The sequence below is a fragment of the Brugia malayi genome, assembly GCF_000002995.4.
Source record: "Brugia malayi strain FR3 genome assembly, contig: Bm_v4_ChrX_scaffold_001, whole genome shotgun sequence".
Taxonomy (NCBI): domain Eukaryota; kingdom Metazoa; phylum Nematoda; class Chromadorea; order Rhabditida; family Onchocercidae; genus Brugia; species Brugia malayi.
Window position 1 is genome coordinate 22,045,771 of NW_025062479.1, and position 14,091 is coordinate 22,059,861.

The following is a 14,091-nucleotide window of genomic DNA, read 5'->3' on the forward strand; positions in this document are numbered from 1 at the left end:
AGTCTACTTGTCAACCACTTATGACTCAACACTTTCAACATTTCGAAACGATTAATATTTAAATATTTTCAACAATCTTTTAAATTATCTTAAGTTATTTAATATACGTTGATGTTACACTATTTTTTGTGCCTTTTCCAATCAGTCATCCAGTAATGCATCTTTTTCCCTCGTAAATAAGTGGAACATATTCCTCCTTTAAGTATTAGTCGATAATAACTGATAAGCAAAACTTTCTATGGTATTTTTTAAAATTTATTTACAGGAGAAGGAAAAATAAAGAAACATTTGTGCTGGAACTGCTGTTAGATATAATAAAAGTTAGATAGAATTTATTGTTGCTTAAAAAGAAAAAAAAAATAAATAAATAAAAGCTTAAATACCTTTCGCATTTTTTAATTGCTTTTACAAAATATAATTATTGTTACTATCTTCGATATTCAAATTATAAAATGAATATATGATATAAATGTTGCGCCTGTAATGTTCTGCAGTTATTACATGATGTATTGATTTGGATTTGATAAGAATCTAACAACAATGACAACGTGAAATAGCAATAAAATTGATTTAATCATAAAATCTTACATCTTTTGACTTATTACCTTTTCATGTATCCTATTCTTAATAATCTTTTTTTAAATAGCTAACTTCAATTTGTAATGTAAATTGAAGTTTAAAAATTAGTTGCCTAAATTCTGGTTTTCGATTCAACCACTGATGAATCATTGAAAAATGAAAAAGGAATAAGTGTTGAGAAAAGATGTTTGTTGAGTAGCTCAAGAAATATCGGATTAGAATATGACATACTTATCATAAATGACCCGATTTCAACACATCCCTCACAATTATCAATAAAAATTGCTCTCAACATTTTTCACCTCCACAGCTAGTCATTTTCTTCTGTTTCTATTTTATTTGTTATTTGTATTTAAGATTCTCTTTCTCGCTATTCTTTCCTGTTTTGATCAGTTAAAAAAGAAACCGGACATAATGAATGGTTAGAGCTCAAAACCTACGGAAGACATAATGCATCGAAATATGTACTCATCTACTATTTACTACTTCTTAATAAATCTCAGGTATCTGTAAGGTATCTTTTGAATGATTGCTTCAAAATCAGAAAAAAATTAATACAAACTAAAGATGTCAATGCAGATTTCTGTTACTCTAAGCTTATTAATTTGCCTGAAAAAAATCATCAGTATAACAGCTTTAGATTTTGTCTTTTAATAGTTACACTTACAATATTCATTTTATTAGCACATTCAATTGATTTCGAACAGATAACTGACTAACACTATACATAAATTAATCATAAACAACAAATTGCCAAGTTGTAATATTTATTTTCGAAAGATTCTAGAGAAACGAAGAATTTTTTTTTTCTTTTAAAAGACATTATCGGGCTTTTAGTAAAAGAAGCAAATCTAATCTCTCACATCCTTCTCCTTCTTCATTATTTGATAGAATTTCTATTAACATCACTTCATGCCACTATAATAAAGTCTCGAAAACTATTTCCATTTGCACATCTCCGAATTCACCTGAAATTATTCCTTAACTCAGACAAAACTGAATTAAGTGATCAGAACAGACCAAGAGATAGAATAAAAACAGAATAAATTAAGCGTTTAAATTTCAAAAAAAAAAAAAAAAAAAGAAAGAAAGGAGAAAGTAATTGGGCAGTTCTATAATTATTTATCTGGAATTATTTTATTTAATATTACAACTCTATTAAATTGTATGACTTCAAATTTAAAATTTGATTTAAAAGTTTTTCACTTATAGCCAATTTTATTTTTCATCAAAGCTAACTCTCCCCTTAAAAAAAAAGAAAAAAAAAAGACTGCTCGTTCTCCTTAGGCATTCTCCTTGTCATTCAGCCTGCTAGAATCCCCGCGATTAACCCACCAGGAGTTCCACGAGGAACCTACCAGAATTCCCGCGGTCAAAACGAGGTCAGATTTGAAATCACTACTTCCACTCAATAATTGTTGACTGTTGCAGCTCTAAGAGAGTTGTACAAGTAGCTTCAATGGTAATTGTATCATTAATGACTAACCCTTTTTACCTGTCCAGAACTTACCTTTTACTGGTATTTCCCTCCAAAATAATCTAATCGTATCTTTAAAAAAAAATCTAATTTTAAACCTAATCATTACTTTTACACATAACTATACATCACGATTACACATAACTATACATCACGATTACGTCTTCTCAATCACTTTTTTCTTTTTTCATACAATTATTCTGAATTATTATTATTAGCTATCATGTATATCTTTATGAGGTAACGAGCAACATCCTTTTTGTTTTTTAGAAAATTCATAATTTCAATTTTTTGTTGCATCGGTTATTACGAGTATAATTTCGTGTTGTCATCATTGCTATGTCCTACTTTGTTATCTTTTTTTTTTCAGATTTACATCTCGACAAATTCAAGTATTAAATCGTTGAATTGGTTGTGAGATTAGTTTATATCAATTATTAATGGGAGACATCAATTTCGGATCTACAGGTATCTACTGAATTATTTGGCTCTGGCCTTACAAAGTGTACATTCTTTTTTCGACGTGTTGTGTTGAGAAGTGTCAATCACATTGTGAATTAGCAGGATTACATCTAAAATGCGATATGAATATTTGATTCAGTGCAAAATTCGTAGCTTTTGAGTATTTACACAATGTAGTGAATCTCATTATTTCCTCAAAAAAATTAAAGCCACCACCCTTTTCATAGCCATTTTTGGATAGTTACGGTTATTTGAAGGAGTTTCCGTCTTCTGTTGCAGAAATGAGATGTGAACTCTCAACATCTACGGGTCAGAATTCACCTGCTTGTTCAGCGCAGAGTTCACCATATTCCTCTAACATTAGTGAATCGGAAATTGATATTTCATCATTATCAAGGCATTCGTCGTAAGTTTTTCGGGCAGAACAAAAAAATGTTCACCGTTAAATTTCGGACGAACATTTTGCGGACAAATTCATTCTTTTTGCATGATGTTTACATACTTGAATATTTTGTTCAAATTTATTAGCAGATTAGTGCTAATTTCAGGTGTTCATCATTAAATCAACAAAATGCATTGTCGCTGCCAACAGTAACAACAAATGCTATTTCTCCTAACCTACTTTTAAATGGAGGATGTCGAAGTGTTTCAAGAACCAATAATAATGGAAGGGTCGAACAAGATGGTGCAGCACGCATTCGCCTGTCTTGTGCTCCCGATAGCGCAAGTGATGACGATGTAACTGCAGAAGATAGTAGTAGTAACAGGTAAACATTAAAATGAGCCTAGTTGAATTGCAGAAAGTCCTTTCAAAATTTTTTTTAAGTTGAATATTTTGTATCCAGAATTTCATGTTTTATATTATATGAAAATATGCAATTCCTTTTTCTTGGCGTAGTTTTGGTGGACATTTTCGTTTTGAACGACAAAGCACTATTGAATCAAGCGGAATTAAATGGCGTTCACTCAATAGTATTACTGGAAGTGGAAATGAACCAGAACGAAAAACTTCTCTGCTACGTACTGTAAGCATTCGATTACTTACAAATTAAGGATTGAAAATGCATCATTGTGTTATGTTAATTGTCATAAAATTGTGAATTATTGTCAGCGATAACTAAAATTATTATATGAATGATATTTAACCTCCTTAAATTACTTCACAAGTCGTTGCATTTCTTCTGTTACAAGTATAATACAAAATGTATTACTATTACAAATATATGGCAATTGTATTATCAGTTTTTCTCAATTTCTATATTTTTTTTTTACGACCGATAAAATTATTCTGGGCTGCTTATAGTTCACACCATCGCCCAGCGTTTCGGGACGATCATCACCAGCATGTCATCCTGTACCTTCGCATTCACGTGTTGCAAATATACGTCGAGAAAGCAATTGCTCAATTGAAAGCGAACTTGCCCATGAAAGACTAATGCAATTCGCTCAGCAGGTAGAGATGTTAGATCATTGAACGAATATTGTTTTCATTATATATGTATTTGCTCATCCATATTTCTTCTAACCTTTGGTTTAGGTGTCTTTGGGATTCGATGATTTTAGTATCGGTGGTAGTGGAGAACGAAAGAGAACACATTCCCTGTCGGAACCAATTTCTGTTTTAACGAATGCTTTTATCCCGCACAGTTGTTCACCATCACCGACACGATCAGTTGATATACAGAAGGTTGTTTAGTTTGAAAATTTTAAGTATATCAAGACTATAAAATTTTGTTGCAAGGAAATAACTAGTGGAGGAGCAGAAGATATCTTTAAAGCTTGATTTAATTGAGTCGTCGCTATATCACATTTGAGACTATGGTTCTGAATTTGGATCATATCCATGATTTACTTCTTGTTAGGTTTCTTATGAGAACAGTTATCCTGTCATGTGATTTGCGTGATTGTGGAGTCATTTTATTGTTCTCATAGGATGAATTTTGAAGTTACATTACGTTTTTATTTTGCATTGGAGAGCATACAAAGTTAAAATTTTCACTTCAGCAGTGTTATTCGCCCTCCACGCAACAGGTTGTTCGCAACAACATCACTTATTCTCCTAGTCCAAGTCCAACACCGAGTCCTACACGACATACAATGCGGTATACATATTGGTTCTATTTAAAAAGTTAATGTAAAATTTTCATGTTTTGTTTTTATTTCTTTTAACAGTGAAGTACATATGACTTTGGACTGACTATATAGTTTCATTATTTCTAGAAGTCTGAGTCCTATAGCCGTCCGTCAAGTAATAAAACGTAGATATACCAGTTCAGCTGGTTGTGAATTGGATTCTGATCAACGGTAAGCGCGGTAACTTTCTTTCGCTTTTATTCATTTAAATTATAACAAAGAAAATTGTTTAAAAAAATATTATTTATCAAGAAAAAAAATTATTTAAGAATGAAAAAGGACTGTTAAAAACATTATTTAATTTGCAGTGTAGCGAAACGAGTTTGTCATCAGCCTCACATTATAAGTCGTGGTTGTGTTTCTCCACTTGCATTGGAAAATTCGGCAAATTCCTTGGAATCAGCAGTGTAAGAGTATTTTTAAAGTTGTATTAATCTTTTGCTAATCTTAGCAGAACTTCATACTATATCTAGATTTTATTTTTTATAAAATTTAATTCGTTTTTTAAATAAATAACACAAAGCGATTGGTTTTCTAACAGAAGATTAGCAGATGCATGATTTTTCTATAGAGAAATATATCCGTCTTGCATTATAAGTGGTTTGTGATGAATATACCAAATCATTTGAAGTAAATCTCCGGAATTGGCGAATCCATTTTCCTTTCGTTTTCCCCCTCGTCTTCTTGTTGATCCAGCAATTGAAGCCAAAATGCCTCCTCCTTCTATGGAACTGGACGAAGATGGCGATTCAGTCAGTGAACAGAGAACGGGTCCAGAGGTACTGTTGATTTTAATTAAAATGTCATTATTAAAAATGAATTATTTTTTCTGTGGACTGTAAGTTTAGATTAGAGATGTTTTTTTTTTTTTGTTTTTTGTTTTTCATTTTTGTGGATTTAATCTTAATCTCAATTTTTTGAGGAATCGAGTGAAGCGGGTAAAGCTGCACAGATGAAAAAAGACGAGTAATTGTTAACTGAATTAATGAAATTGATTGGATACTGATACACATGTTGCAGATTTCTTTCACCTTTTTTTTTTTGGCTCTTTATTTGCTCATTTTTCTTAGCGGGCGTTCTTTTGCCAAATTGTTCTAATTTTAATTTTATACTCGATATTTTCAAATCACTTTCCATATTATAATAGATTTCCCTTCTCTTTTTTTGGGTTACTGTTCTTATTTCAGTTCTATTCTTATTTCACTTCATCTCTCTCTCTGCAAAGCTGGAACAATTTTTCACGTTTCACTTACATATCGCTTCTCTTTTTAGAATTCATTTCTGATTCATTCCAGAACTTCTTAGTTCTTGCCTGCAATTTTATTATCATATTAATTTAAAGAAAATTGTATATGTATTTTCCTTGATTTGCTCAAAAGTTTGTTTATTTCATATTGGTACTATATATTCTATGGTATGGTTGTCTATTGTATTTTGATTCTTTTGTACACCACTGGAATTCCTGTAACAAATCGCTATTATTATTGGAATGCCTTTTCTTGTCTTTCTGATAAATTTCTAAAGCATTCATAAATTGCTAAAGTAAGGTATACTGTGCAATGCAGAAAAGTTGTATTTCAGATTAGAATACCATAGTATTGCTTCAAAACTAATGATAAAAATGTTCGTAGCGTTTGGGTACAAGACGTCATACTGATTATTCAAAATACTCTGAAGCCGGTTGGGAATGCATCTTTTCTGAGTTTTCAGCTTTTCGGTTCTTCCGACACAATTTGCAATATTTTATCACTGTTTCTTTGAACTGCTTAATAATATCTGTCTAATTCATTTAATAACTAATGTTTTGTGCTCTTATTTTTCGAAAGCTTGTAACCTTAGAACCATAAAATTGATTCTGACTTGTTCGTTTCCCAAGTTAGTACAGTTCTATTACAGAGTTGTATTGTATTTTCAATGAATAGATCGGAACATTTCAGAAAAGTGAAGAAAAAAATGGTGTTAGCCATCCTTCAGTTTTCCGTGAACTTTTCAAATTTTAATGGTATTGTTTGGGGGCAATTCATTCCTTGCTTCTAAGTGTATTCATCTTCAGAAAAGGTTCCATTGGTTGAGAAATCTATAAATATCATGCCAGATGTTTGTTGGGACAAGTTTTATTGCTTGAATCACAATTTAAGTATACTAATAACTTAGATAAAGTTGTTTGATCCAATTACATACATTTTATCGGCTTAGTTTTTATTGAAAAATTAGAGAAGATCGTTTTGTTATTCGTAAAAGCGTTTGAGATGGAATACAATGCCCTTTTTTGCTAGATTATTGAACTGGTCGATGTTTTTTTGTCATCAATTCATTTTTCTTGTTATTTTCATTTCTTCTACAACATTTCATTCTATTATTAATCACTGAATTACGTTGAAGGAAGTTTCCTTTTAAAGGTTTCCTTCCACTTGATCGATTTTCATGTAAAGTCCAGAGTTGATGAAAAAAAATTTTTAATGAAAATTATTGCTAACAGAAATTGACGATTGAGATCTATGAAGAGTTCCCTTACAGCAACAACTCTGACAGGAGGAGGGCATGAACGTTGTTAAATTAAACTATTCTTAATTTAGAACGACAGTATTGCTGAATCGATTATTAAACTTAAGTGATGAATTGTCTCTACTTTTCTATATCTGATAAAAGAAAGGCGTTGGAAAGAAAGGAACTATTAATTAATTTCGAATGTTTGAATTTAAGTTGTTTTCAGCATATTTCACATTATCACCAAATTGTTTGTATTACGAATGCGATTTTTGTCGTATTTATTGCTGGTGATGATGGCAGAGGTTGTTTTGACTAAGGTAAGATTTGTTGGTTTAGTCTTTAGAGGTGTTTGAAAGTTATCTTTCTCACTGAGGATGGTTTAAATCATGTATCAACAGTAATATTGTATCTTTGATCCCTAAACTGCTTTCGATGTGCAGTCACTAAGCAAATAGCCAGACGGTTCGAATGATCTTTCTTAATTGAAAGAAATTCATTTCAAAAGTGCTATTGCATTATTACCTTTGAAAATTAGGAAGGAGTAATTGCTGGTGGTGACAACACATTGAACAACTCTGGCACTACAGCAAACATTCGACAATTGCAGTTACCCGAGTTCACAGATCCTGTTATTATCGTTGGTGGTGGTTTGGCTGGTCTCTCTGCTACACTTGAGGCAATACACGATGGCGCAAATGTTGTTCTTGTTGAAGGTGAAAAGGATTTGGGTGGTAACAGCCAAAAGGTAACCGTTAAGCGCATGATAATGGTAGTTCCGATAGCTTTGTTTATTAAATATATTTAGAATATGAAGTATGGAGAAATGGAACTTTCACTTTATATATAATTTCTATATTGTTACACACTGTACGAAACAAGCAAACAAGATAACCGTACAGTGCATACCTTACAAGCTAGTATCTTACATCATGGTTCATGGTGCTATCAACTACGATGAATTGGATTCTGTATTCTGTGGCCAAACAATAATAATATTTTCTCCATCTCCTCCTGATGTTTATCTTTATTTTGATATTATTCAATTATTGTCACAGTTCTCTAGTTCTCTAGTTGAATTTCAAACTTGTTATTTCCGAGAAATGTTCAGAAAAATGTTCCTCATTGAAAAATGTTTTTCGTAGGCATCAAGCGGAATAGCAGCTTGTAATACGGAAGCACAACGTGTTAGGCAAATACACGACTCATCAGAACTGTTTTATTCCGATACGATGTCAGCTGGAGATCGCGAGAATGATCACATATTAGTTGACCAATTAGTAAGCCTGATTGCAAATGATCTTTTATGCTATTTTTCTTTTTTTTCATTTCACTTCAAATGAAACGAAAAAAAGCAAACCAGTTAGTTTAACTCTATATTCATACTTAATATCTCATTCTATGTGCAGTAATGTTTGATTCTCATTGGATTATGGCTTACGTATTTTGAACAATGTGTTAAATATTTAAGTATGGCGTTACAGGTACGCCATTCGCCCACTGCCGTACAATTCCTCATCGATCATGGGGTTAACTTATCTGACATAAACCTTTGTGGTGGACATTCAGTTAAGAGAGTACACTGGTGAGATTAATTATAAGCTGGCGTTTTGTTTTAAGAAATTATTATTTAGAACATCTTTTTTTTCCGTGCTTTGGAGAATTTTTTTCAATAGGCCAATTGAATTTTCCACTTTTTTTTTCCAATTTTTGACATGGATCGCGTTGTTATGATTCAGATGACTGTTAAAATTGCATCATTTTAGGATACCGCAACCGAAGGAAGGCAAACCAGTAGCGGTTGGTGTCAGTATTATCAAAGCGCTGAAGGAAAAACTTCGCATGCATGAAAAAGACAATCCAGAAAAAGTAGTATCTTGTAAATATCGTATTTTGGTAAAGATATGAGAATAGAAATGTGGATGCTTAGACAAATGCATCAGATTTTGGTCTTAGCTGTATAAAATATAATGGAACTAGAAGTAATATAAGTGCTGGAATTTAAAAATATTTTCGGTGCGCATATTATTGGGGACCGAAGTAGTTGGGCTGGTCACATGGAACGATTTTGTGACCGGTGTGCGTATTAAGAATGGCAGCCAGATTGGTAATATTTTTTATTCAAATTTAAATTAAAATGTTTTTGTTTTAATTTTTTTTTTTTTTTTTTTTTTTTTGTCCGCTGAAGTGATAACTGGGTTCAAATGTTCAAAGAATAGTTCATATAAGCAATTAGAGAATTGACATCTCTGCAGTTGCTTTGATTAACATAACGCTGTAATAAAAAATACGACTGATAAGTTAACAGCTAATTAATCAATGTAAGTCTAAATTAACAGCTGCTTAACAGGAACAGTCTTTTGAGACTACTGTGAAGTTTATTATTAAAGAATAATGAGTGGAATTTCTATCATATTTGGAATAAATGAGTAGTTTTTACTTTATTGTAACGTTATATTATATATTTTTTAATCATTAGTGTAATAGTATTGTTAATTCGAATCTATCTTCAATTGCTAAAAAGAATAAGATTGCATAGAGAAGTTCAGTAATTGAGTAACGTAACGAATATTAACAGCATAACGTTATTAAGAGACTGATGTATTCAACGTGAAAGTGTCATACTCCTTAATAAAATCACTGCAACAACTTAGAAGGGATGGGAAATATTGTTGTTGAATTGTTGATCATGAAACTTACCGAGTAGTCGGAAGCGAGAACACCAAAAGAACGAAGAACATCATCAGTTACAAATTTTTTACTTCTTTCACTGTCTCTTCGCATGGTATCACTCTCTTTGTCCTGTCTATTATATGAAATTTTTCCCATTATTGGTTGAGCGTGTAAGTTTTGCTTTTTGTAGCTTATAGAACGATAAGTGTTTTGTTTATTTCTCATTGTCATTTCTTGCATTTCTTTCCAGTGATGGCCATAACTAGGTGATATTGATGGATTCAGGAAGCCATTACCAGAAAGTCTATAAACATTTTATGCTTATGCTCATATCTTTGACCATTTATCATTAATTTCCAAAATAACAATTAATTTTAGCAAAAATATGAATTTATTCATTTGCTTACTTGGCTGATCTGACTGGTCCTGGTAATTGCTGATTCTTATGTCGAAAGTATGCTGATCTCATTACTTTACGTAATTGCATGCTGTTCATAGTGTTATAATTTTTTTTGTGATTATATTGCCGATATGGAAATGTATCCTTTGTGATAAGCTTAAAATGAGTCTTTCAAATTTTAGTGGTTACTAGTTGACACATGAATGACGAATATGTCAGTGGTGAAGAATATGATAGTGGTTTTTCTTTTTTTTTTTTTTTCGAAAAAAAATTACTTTGAAAATTTTATGGTCATCATCTTCCATAAAAATAGTAATTGGTGGTCGTAGCTGGGTGTGATAAGCTCGTCGATGGTAGTGATACATGTTACCATCACTTCGATATAGGCATATTAGATTATTTCGGAAACTGTAACTTACCATACCTTCACTGATATGGAGTTGTACAGCGTTTGGAAGTAGGGCGCTCTGCAACTTTTAAATCATTACAATGATAATTTTATTGAATTGAGACTAACCAGTTGATTTCCTTGTTTATTTTTTTTATTGACAGTTAGGTAGTATCTAAAAGAGATGTGAAAGTTTTATTAAAATATTAAAAATGAAATATTCACAATTTGTTTTAGGGTCGTTTTGAAGACTGATGAAGCTTCCACAATAGCAACAGCTAATTTTCCACTGACATTTATATCCAAGATCATTTTACGAGTTAATCTTTCTGAATTGTTTTTCTTCCCTTCCTCATTCATCTTACTTTCATCTTCCTTGATAATCTTTCGACAACTACTTAAATTTACTTCCTTTTTTTGAGATAATGAAATACTGATCTGAGGATTATTCAAAGGTAGTTTTATAATTAGAGGGATGGAATGAAATTTAGTTTGGTAGTTAGGAATTTTGATTATTATTTCAGAAAATAAGTCAGTATGTAAAATATTTGCGACTAACGCATCTTTAAGCATGCTATTTAAAAATTACTTTAATAATATATTTGCCAGTTTTACACCAAATCTGTTCACTTGATTTCGTGGCATCTTGTAATAAAAATAGGCGGCGATAAATGCTACTGCTTCTTCAATTTCTCGGTACATGGTGTTCTAATAATCTGAATTTTGCTTATCATTAACTTCAAAATTTGAAGTGGAAATCTAAGCAAAGTTTTATTTTAAAGTTTCAGATGCTACTCTCAAGTCTTATAACGAAACGTATTACATAAGAGAAATGGTTTTTCCTGATGGAACTCAATTAAACGAAGCTAACCACAACTGAGCGAGTTTCTAATACTGGCAAAATTTTTATAACTGATTTATATAACTTTCGTGATAACAACTCAATAAATGCAAATTTTCAGACGAAATATCTGGGAAAGCGGTTGTTTTGACCACTGGTGGTTTCAGTTGCGATCATTCCAAAGAAGATTCATTATTGCAAGAATTTGCTCCAGAAAAAGCTGATTTTCCCACAACTAACGGTCCATGGGCTACGGGACGAGGAGTTAAAATGGCTCGTGCTATGGGCGCAGCTTTAGTAGGCATGCATAATGTCCAGGTAAAACGGAAACTTTCTATGTTCATATATTTAACATTCATAGCTTTTACGATAACACTTCTTGTAACTAATAGCTATTATATTAGTATTAATCTATTTGAAATTATTTTGCAAAAAATCGGGAAAATTATTTTCACCGCTGTTTTTTTACATTTCATCCAGTATTGAAAAAACTTTTTCTACTGTTTAACGGAATCAAGCTCTTTAGTTTCTGATAGTTGTTGCTACATAACTTTTTATAATTTAGTAACTATGTTGCATAATAATCTCAAGTACACAGTTATAAATAAAATTTAGATCCATCCTACAGCATTTGTGGATCCGAAAGATCCAGCAGCAGCGACGAAATTTCTTGCCGCGGAAGCTCTCAGGGGAAAGGGCGCCATTTTGGTATATATTTTTGGTTTATCGAAAAATTGATCGTAGATAACTGAGTAACTATATTTTTTTTTTTTTTTTTTACTTCAAGAAGAATTTTAAAAAGTTTTAGTTAAACGACAAAGGAGAACGGTTTGTGAATGAACTGGGGCGTCGCGATCACGTTACCGATAAAATTTTGAAGTTCTGCGCTAAAAACGAGAAGGCTGGCGCTCATACTGCTTTCATGGTTATGGATGATCAGGCAGTTGAAGATTTCGGCCGCGCTTCGTTTGGTTTCTATGCTAAAATTAAAGGTTTTTTTAAGGTAGAAGCTGTAGCTTGATTATTAGCATCTTTTTTCTTTTTCAGTGATTTTTTCTTTCTCAGTGATTGTTTTGCTACTAAACAGTAGCTAACCGATTTTCAAAAAACTGTGTCATGGTCAGCACTTATCCGATTTTTGCGAACTCTTTAATTTTTGTGCTGAATCTAGTATGGATAAATTTTGTGTTGTAAAATGTAAATTAGTGGGAAGATTTCATCTATTGTAGCAATTCGACACTTTGGAAGAAGCAGCGAATTATATGGGAATACAATCGTCAAAACTAAAAGAAACCTTGGATGAATATAACGAATATACTAAGTTATCTTTGTCTAAGGTAACAATACGCTTCGTTTCTTCACTTAATTTGAACTTCCTTGAAGTGCCAAGTGTAACGGTTTTGGAGATTTTATGAAATCTCACATTTTGAGTATTTATTTCAGGAAGATAAATTTGGAAAGAAGGTTTTTCCGGTTGCTTTGAAACATCCGCCGTATTATGTCGCCGTTATCACTCCAGCTATTCATTACACAATGGGAGGAATAAAAATTGATAAAGATGTAACTTCTCTATTTAGATTTTGTTTTACTTACACAAAGAAACTACGTCCTGGACTGAAAATTTTCCTTGATATTCTTTAGGATTTCAATTCATTGTTTCTACGAATTGGAATCCTAAAGATCCTAATGATTTCAGTAGAGTTATATTATGATTAAGTGACTTTAATATTTTTCTTGTAATTTCGAAACATTTAAACTTTTTAATGAAAAAATGAGTTTTAGTTGTAGTTATTTTAGCAATTTTTCTTATATTTCTTACGTTGATGTATTATTTTTAGGCAGCTGTATACAATGAATTTTCGGGAAAACCATTCAAAGGGTTGTTGGCTGCGGGAGAAGTTACAGGAGGTGTACATGGACGTAATAGATTAGCTGGAAATTCATTGCTTGAATGCGTTGTTTATGGACGCATAGCTGGACGCAATGCAGCTAACATACGTTATTCAGCTTCTGACGCAACACTAACACGTACTGATTTATAAAACGTTCGTTAGGTCATTTTTTGTCCTTCTGTATATGTTGTGAGAACTCTGGAATTTTAATTATTCATTTTTAATTTTAATATGAATTATTTGAAAAATATTGTGATGACACATTTTCTGGGATCATCTTATTACAAATATTATACCAGGTAATTCTTCCTATTTTTATTTCAAACTGTGCAGTCTGACTTTATTACATTTTCACGTCTTAATTTTTCATTGTACATTCTATACCATTTCAAAGTATATGGAATCATCCATGGAAGAGCAAACTAGCGCTTCGCTACTGATTGAGGTCACGATTTATTATGTATCATTATAATGCATGTATGATCTTATTGAATAGCACGTTTCTTTATCCTTTATGTTGCATATTTTATAATGGTTGTTTTGTGGCGTAACTTTACGTTATGTAAGCCGATTGTTTCACATAAGAATTGTTCTCAGTACAAATAGAGAATTGAGGAATTATTTGTTTGAGTTTGTTTATATCGAAAGTTGTTCCAAAGTTAATTTTTGAAATTTTATAAACTTCATATGCATTGATCATCAAATAAATTTATGATTTACACTTTCTCATTATGTGAAAGAATACAACGTCTGCATTCA

General features: G+C 31.7%; 2 protein-coding genes across 3 annotated transcripts; both read left to right on the forward strand.

The window, feature by feature from the left end:
- Window positions 1-2,496: 2,496 nt before the first annotated feature.
- Bm9125 (uncharacterized protein) lies at window positions 2,497-5,621 on the forward strand (the record flags this gene model as incomplete). Its single annotated transcript, XM_001892414.2, has 11 exons — window positions 2,497-2,524; window positions 2,798-2,924; window positions 3,067-3,285; window positions 3,417-3,543; window positions 3,822-3,971; window positions 4,056-4,205; window positions 4,523-4,620; window positions 4,739-4,822; window positions 4,960-5,058; window positions 5,283-5,430; window positions 5,574-5,621. 11 exons carry the CDS (start codon window positions 2,497-2,499, stop codon window positions 5,619-5,621), a joined length of 1,278 nt encoding a protein of 425 aa, XP_001892449.2.
- Window positions 5,622-7,431: 1,810 nt separating this feature from the next.
- On the forward strand, window positions 7,432-13,482 carry Bm4209 (putative FAD-dependent oxidoreductase YEL047C, putative; the record flags this gene model as incomplete). 2 transcript variants are annotated; one of them, XM_043075728.1, is made up of 12 exons in its annotated part: window positions 7,432-7,458; window positions 7,677-7,886; window positions 8,284-8,418; window positions 8,623-8,723; window positions 8,905-9,034; window positions 9,131-9,245; window positions 11,562-11,758; window positions 12,056-12,148; window positions 12,249-12,443; window positions 12,670-12,777; window positions 12,884-13,000; window positions 13,279-13,482. In XM_043075728.1, 12 exons carry the CDS (start codon window positions 7,432-7,434, stop codon window positions 13,480-13,482), a joined length of 1,632 nt encoding a protein of 543 aa, XP_042931662.1. The 2 variants fall into 2 exon arrangements, with proteins under 2 accessions (XP_042931662.1, XP_042931661.1); XM_043075727.1 differs by having other exon boundaries at window positions 7,749-7,886.
- Window positions 13,483-14,091: the final 609 nt, after the last annotated feature.